The sequence below is a fragment of the Melospiza georgiana genome, chromosome 13, assembly GCF_028018845.1.
Source record: "Melospiza georgiana isolate bMelGeo1 chromosome 13, bMelGeo1.pri, whole genome shotgun sequence".
Lineage (NCBI taxonomy): Eukaryota > Metazoa > Chordata > Aves > Passeriformes > Passerellidae > Melospiza > Melospiza georgiana.
The window spans coordinates 447006-454986 of NC_080442.1; the positions used below are offsets into that span (position 1 = coordinate 447006).

The window sequence follows — 7981 nt, forward strand, 5'->3', positions numbered from 1 at the left end:
CTACAATTATCTATAAGATCAAATTCTTCACTGAGTGTATAAAGGTAAAATTCTGACTTCAACATTGCCTGAAATGGAGTTGAAAGAATTCTTATTGTGTCATGTTACAGCCATTTTAATGGTGAAAGCTCTCTGTTGAGTACAACATGTCCATGAGTTATTGCTTATGTAGGAACGTTGTACTGTGGCTGCATGTTCCCTAATGAGATTAAGCAATCAATTCATATAATCTCTCATTCTGTTGATTGCTTTACTGCTGGTAAAAGGACATTTAGGTAACTTACCTGCACAGAAAACCACATCCCTTCTGCTTGAGAGATGAGAATGATGACAGACTGTGAATTTCCATGTGTGGTTTTGGAGCAGCAGCTGGGTCTTGCCTTAATTAATACCCCCCGGCAACTTTGTTCCAGACTGTGTACTAATTTTTTATGAACAATAAAAATGACTCTTACATCTTCACACAAGGCACCCAGCATTTCCTCACAATACACTTTTTCTTTGAAGAGAAATTGCTAAACCTCAACAAAGCTGGGAAGTACTCTAAAGAGCTGTTAGCACTACTAGAGTGATGCCAGCTGTCAGTGGAAAATCACTTGGCCAAGAAACTTAAAACCAAGTACCAAGAAGATATAAAATGAAGACTAGAGAGGACTGAGGGGGAAAATAGTCCCTAGGAAGGAGAAGTACAGGATTTGTGGAAATATAGTGGAAGAAATACCGCATTTTTTGGCTCAGCACACAAATCCTCACCACCATCAACATCAAATCAGACAGATGAGTGGGAACCTGAATGTTCTCACCAGACCTGATGTGCAGTGAGGAGAAGGGGAGATGAGTTGTGCAATACCTTCATCACCTGCTAGTGCTGGATAACACTGAGCTTACACAATCCTGCTTCAGAAGCATGTCCCTCTTTAGGAACTGGAATGTTGTGCCTACTGGTGGCTCCCAAATGCTAGAATCATGGACAGGAGCAGCTGGTGCCATTAAACTGATCAGAACAGAAGGTGCCATTTTCCCTTTGCTTCATGGTGGTGTCAACAGCAATGCAAAACATTGCATGAAAACTTTTGCTTTCCTTGTCTGAAAGCACTCTCTTCATGGGACAGTTCTTCAAGTGAAGAACATTTGCTGATACCATTTGTAATGAAAATAAACAGAAATGTTAACTCAGACAATAGAAAGCTCCAAAGACCATTGTCTTAGCAAAAACTGATGCCATAGCTCAGGGATGAGGAACTCTGATTCTGCAGGCCACATCTACCCCAAGACCATGCCTCACTGCCCTTCTTCCCAGGGGTTCTAAAGCCCTCTTAGATGTATATCTCTACTTGACCAAAACATAGGGACAAGACCAGTGAATGTGTTCACACAACAGGGCTGTCACACCCCAGGCATGTCCCACCACAGGGAGGAACATATCTAAGAACACAACTGGATATATGACAAACAGCCAGAATACTTTTGTTTCCTGTTTCTAGCAGAGATGGAGAGTTCAGTCCCTGACAGTTTGCAGCCAGAATAAGGCTAAGGAAGACACTGAATGGATTTGCATGGGTTATTTTATGCAACAAGATTATATCCTTTAAATCCAGTTGTTTGTGGTTATATTCTTAAATTCATTTGTGTAACCCTGAGAATTTTAGGCTCTACGTCTGTTCATCTTTGGTGCCTTATGCAGTCCCTAGGCAGGGTGGTCACAGTTCTCCATACAACATCTGTGTGTACTGCACAGATGCAACCACTGCATTATGCATTGTGGTTGTAGGTGTAATGAAATCCACTAAATGTGCTTAAGAGCAATTTGTTTTAATGAGCTATGGTCTTTTTCCTAAATAATCAAGGAAACATTGGGGAAACTTGTTTTCTCCAGATTATTGAACAAAATCCTATTTTAAAAGAACTTGCTTGTCTGTTCATTGAGACACTGAGATTTGTCTGAAGTATCTTGGAGGCCTTGTGAACAGAGAGAAAAGGAACCTACAGAACAATTTTTCTGAGCAGGAGCCTCCTGAGCAGATTCTGGAGATAAATGTTATTGCCAAATCTGTGAATTTTAAGCAGATTATCGGCTGCTTAGATTGAAGATTTGCTGGGGTCAATTTTTTATCTCAGACAGTTTTAATTAAGCTGTATTGAGTTTCTCCAGGAGGCGATTTTCTTTCTTTATTTCCTATTCAGCGTACTGTGGAGAGAACTTCTATTTCTTAGCTTTGTCTAGAATTTATGTGGCTCTCTGGGACTCTGGAACAGGCTATTCAGAATTAGAAACATTAGGATTAGTGCAAGTAGGAAGTTACTAAAATTACAACTACCAAAAATGCTAAGTCTATGTATTTAGGTATTCACAAAAGAATAAGATGTTCTCAATTAATAACAATTAAAGAACACGTAATGATCAGATGCAGTGACAGTAAGAACCAAACCAATAAGCAGAAGTAGTAGACAGCAAATTTCATGATTCAACGTTTTCATTTTTATGAAATCGAGAAATTAAGGATAGAAGCATGAGGTTCTTCCTCATATGCAGCACATCAGTGATGAAGCTGGGAATAGATTCCAGATACCCATCTACCCAACAACAATGCTAATTCTGTCTGCAGTCTCTGCAGAGCTTCCTAGACTGCACATCCACCACAGTGCATGGCCCTAAAGCAGCGCCAGGCCTCTGTCCCACGGCTGAGATCTGTTCAGAGCTTCACCAGGTCACCAGATGGCTCCTTCTGTGAGCTCACTGCTCTTTGCTCCACGCTTAAGTGCCACAGCTTATGAGGTTTATGTTAGCTATTCAAAAAAGGCTGGTACCCTCAAGGTGACACCTGTCCCCTACTGGAATACAGCACCCCCACCTCACTTGAGTGAGACCCAAGGCAGTGAACAAGGGAAACTGCAGTACTTTGTAGCAAATGCAGAAACCACAGGCACAGCTGTGGAGAATACATCACATCCACTACATCAAAATTGCCATTTTGCATTTTTACCATAACTTTTAAAATAACTGGAGAAGACCTCATCATGCCTTCTTAACTTCAGCACTTGGTCAGACACATAGGGACAGCTTGGAGGAATAAGTGAATATACTATAAAGCTCAGTACAGCTATTATTAAGTCATAAAGTTCAACAGACACAAGAGATATCCATGAAAGGATCAGGAGCCCAGCATCCCTGAAGACCCAGTTATCAAACAAGGTATATGACTGGTCTGACAGCATTTTTAAATGGGCTGGAATACCACAGCAGCCTGCTCTGGCAGAGGATAACTCCTCCATCCACTTAGTGCCAAATGACATTCACCCTGCTTCCAACCTTTTTATTCTATATTCTGCATACAAAAAAAAAGCCCATGGAAGACACTGCTCTCCCGTCTAACCGTGCCGTGTTTGCTCTCTGCAGGTGAGCGGCCTTTTGAATGCAGCTGGCAGGGCTGTAACAAGAAGTTCGCTCGCTCGGATGAGCTGGCCCGGCACTACCGCACTCACACCGGGGAGAAGAAGTTCAGCTGCCCGCTGTGTGAGAAACGCTTCATGCGCAGCGACCACCTGACCAAGCACGCCCGGCGTCACGCCAACTTCCACCCCAGCATGCTGAAGAGGCGGAGCGGCAGCGGCTCCAGGACAGGCTCTGTCAGTGACTACAGCCGCTCGGACGCCTCCAGTCCCACGATCAGCCCCGCCAGCTCCCCGTAGCCTACCTGCACTGGATGTCAGCACTTTGCCTCTAATACCTAACGTGGAGTTTTGTTGGTGTTGCACACATTTTAAAAACTCTGTTGCTTCCCCTCCTTCAGTTCCTGCCCTCTCTTTTTTAAAAATCAGTAAATAGCTGCCTCCCACTGCAATTTTTAGTCAGATTTTCTTTACCCAACCATACAAGTGGCTATTCTAACCTCATGGACAGACAAACTTACATGTTACACATAGCGACTCCTGCTGTCTCCATATTTCATATATTTTGCAACCATATATGGATCCTCTTCATTATTCTTTATAAGAAAATGAAAAAAAAAATCTAAAAAAAAGGAAAAAATCTGCTTAATTCACCTCAGGTGTTGAAGTAGTTTGTAAAACTGGATTGCACAATATGAGCATACATACACTTAAAAATCAACTGTGTTGGATTTATGTCCCCCTTCTCCTTTCTCAGGGATGGATATTTATGTTACACAATAATTACAATGAAGACACACCCTAACCACAGCCTTACTCTGTAAATATAATTGCACTCAGAAGCTTTTTGTTAGGTTCTTTCACACACTGGGGAAAAAATAAAAAACAAACAAACAATACAGAAACCAGCGTAATACTGGAATGTAGTACTGGACTCTTCCATTGCTCATTTTCCTGATTATATACCTGTGTTGGGGAACCTCCAGACAGGAATCTTGTCTTTCTTCAAGCTGCCCTCTGCCTATGGTAGCAAGTTGTCTTCTCACTTCTGCTGAAGATGCTCCAAAGCCAACTTCCAATTGCAAAAATCTCTGTGACATTGATAAACTTGTTTGTTGGTTTATTTCATGCTAGATAAAATTCTGAGAAAAATTTCTCAACAAGATGCCTTAAATGAGTAACCTAAATCACAAAGAAATAAATTTACACTGGGTAACGTTTTATGGCAAGGTGGCTGGAATCTTGGAGGCATTCTATTGTCAACTCTCTCCAAGCTGTTAAGCTGTCTGCACTGCCTGTTCAGTATGGGACCAACAGAATATTCAATCAAACCACACTGACTTGAACAATTTTCTTTATTTCTTCTTCCTTTGTTTTGTTTTGTTTTTTAATTAACTACGGAAATAGCATTACTGAACCAATGCCCACCAAAACTGTTATCAAGGTACTTACCTACTGTACAGCTGTATCTTAGAAGGAAAAATAGGCCAAGACATAGTTTCTGTATTCTGTTGCATCAAAATTGTGGTTGTTAATAGAAGGAAGTGAAAATCATAAGGTATCTTCTGACTGGAATAATAAAATATGCATTTTTAAGTTTAAAATAAAATTACATTATAGCTCATCACTACTTCAAGTTTCTCAAAAATACACATACCAGCATAAAGCAAGGTGCTCTTATTTCTGCTTAATAACAGAAAGAGAATATTGGCTAGTTTTCAATAACTTTCAAATATCTAACACTAGATAGAGCACAAGGATTTTCATGTTTTATGTGGTAGAAAATATAGTAACAGGCCAGAAACATAGTGATGTACTGAAAACCTCACTGGCAGCAAATACACATTCCTTGGTTTGTCTGGGTCTGATGGTGCATATTATCAATTCAGGTCCTTTTGATTCTGGAATTTTGGGATTTTTGCTGTTTGGTTTTGGGTTTTTTTTTTTTTTCTGTAGGGTATAAATGCAGTTAAGTGTAGCATGGTGAAAAGAAACTCTCTATGCCAAACCAGTCATTTGATATTAAGTGAATGCCTCCACATTCCCCTTGAACCTGTATCTTACTTGCTGCTTTGCATTGATCCAGTTTTGCAAGGTTTTATTGTACTGTATGTTAACTGTGAGAAGCTAATATAGATTTCCAAGTAGTTTCATAGGTACTTCCATAATATACATTATTCCTAATACTACACCTTCTATTATTTGTACAAATAAATACTCTGAGTATTTATCAATACAAATACAACTATAAATCTAAACAAATGCAGATGTTTCGGTATTTTTTTCACGTTCATTTGCTCCAGATTTCACCTCTGTTAATTTCCCCCTTTGAATTGGAAGTTGTGACAGGCACAATTCTACTGTTTCATTTCACAGAAAATGAAAGAACACAGTAAGGGTTTTTTGCAAGATGACAAATGGAGTTAATGTGGTGAGTTGCCCAAGCTCTGGAGTTAGGGGAAAACCAGATCTGTTGGCCTCAAAAGATTTCCTATTTTCTTTTTTTTTTTAATGTCATGTGCTGAGAGACACAATTTTAACAACTTGATAGAATTCAGGTAACAGGAATTCATATTCCAATAATTTCTGTCACTCCTAGAAGTGCTCTTGTGCTGCAGTTAGTGGAGAGACATTTCAGACATCTAGCTCACGGAATTCTACAGGTCACTTCTGTCTTGTGCACATACTTCAAAACAAGTCAAACTCATTTCTCATTATCATTATACCTTAAGAGAGGTATATGGAGAAGCGGGGGAACAAGAAAATCAAAAGGAGCACTCAGTATTGGCAAACATTATAGGCTTCATGTTCCCAGTTCATTTTGCTGTAAAATCACCTGTTCAAACAAGAGCATCATTTAATCTTCAGGAAAGGAGGAGCCACTCAATTTCATTTATTTAGGACTTAATAATTCCGCATGAATCAGTTTATGCATAACAAACAAGTTGTTTTACTAGCCTGAAGAAGGAATATTTGCACCAGGTTTTATCACTACTGAGATTATAGGATATAAAGATTTTGGGACAACCTAATCTGAGGGACAGAGAACTATGTAATCTCTAACTCAAACAGTTAAGTAATATTTTACTCATATACTTCATAGATTTTACTAATAATTTTTCAAGTTTAAGCAGGAGAAAATAAATTGCTTCAAAGTAAAATTTTCAGTTAAGTCAGTTCTTTTAATGAGAACACCATGGGCCTGTATATAGCCAACATAAGAACAATTTCAGAAAATACTCTGAAATTGGTCATTAAAACTGTTTTGTTTTTACATCTCAGCTGTAAATAGCTCAGGATGTATTAGGCTGACAGTCAAGTTACTGTGTTTTAAAATCCCAGATAGAGTTTCAAATATTTCCATTAGAGGTTTAAAACTTTATAGTTTTAGGATAAAATGATAAATTCCAAACCACTAGTATTTTCCAAAATTGAATGTAAACAAAAACTTCTCTTAATATTTTCATATGAGAAAAGAATGGGGTTTTCTAGCATCTGCTAGAAATGTCTGATGATCAGCAAGGTCATAGGACTCCATTCTCGTAATGGTTCCTCCTGAGTTTTGCAGACATGAGAAGTCAGAATAGCTCAAATTATGTTTTTAAATCTGTTTGCTGATCCAAACTAACCTCAGATTCTTACCTTTCTGTTGTTTCACCCAGCAGTGTAATCTAAATTGATCTTCTGGCACAGCAACAAACATGTCACACTCAGGAAATAGTGCTCTGGCAAAGTGCAGGTTTCTCCATCTGGGGGAGTGTGCATCTCTCCTGCCTCCTCCTTTCCCCGTGCAATCTGTTGAGGTGTTCTCACAAAATACAACATTGCTGTGATTGTTTTTTCCATTTCAGATTATAGCAACAGCTTTATTATTATTAAGAAAGCCCTGGAAAGTTTGTTTTTCTCCAGCCATGATTCTAACTTCTCTAAGTGTTGTGTTGGACTGCCTTTCTACAGGAAATAGGTGCAAGTGAAAATCATCACCTCGCTACCAGGTGAAACTGAAGATGCTCTTAGAAACTCATTCACCCCTTCCATTAACCTCTCCCTATGCAAAGGCCTAATGGCAACATGAATTCAGTTTCCATCCTGCTTCTTAGAAAGCAGTCTTGGTAAATTCCTGGCAGCTAGATTTTGTGAGAATTTTTTGTATCTGCAAATTAATTATTCCTTGCTTTTACAATACATACCTAGTACCTGTTTACGTAACTGCAAAGGTATATATTTATGACAAGTCATCAGAAGCCTCTGTTTGATGGTAATGCCTAATTCCTGTCTGTATCCCACCCTCTTTACTGCATTAACCCTTGCAAGAAGTTGTAACTATAAAAGCCTCTGCATACCTTTAAACCTCATCACCCTCTACCCAGATATTCAGCACTCTCCTTGTCTCACACAGCCAGGCAGTAAAGGCTGTGTGAGGAGCATACCTGTTTCATAACTGCTCGTCTCCAGTGGTTTGTAATGAGTTACAGGATTTGTACTTTGTGAAGTGCAGTGTTGTTTTTGCCTTTTCATTGCCATTAGATTTACTAATTTCATCAGGTCATGCCTACAAACTAACTTTCAGGTGCTCTTTTACTCCATCACA

General features: G+C 39.2%; 1 protein-coding gene across 1 annotated transcript in view; it reads left to right on the forward strand.

The window, feature by feature from the left end:
• The window catches only part of KLF13 (KLF transcription factor 13), a 29479-nt gene extending 24174 nt beyond the window's left edge, over window positions 1-5305 (forward strand). Inside the window, exon 2 of the mRNA XM_058033804.1 lies at window positions 3398-5305. Within this exon, the coding sequence (XP_057889787.1) occupies window positions 3398-3690 (293 nt within the window). The 3' untranslated portion in view covers window positions 3691-5305. The remainder of the gene's footprint in view (window positions 1-3397) is intronic.
• Window positions 5306-7981: the final 2676 nt, after the last annotated feature.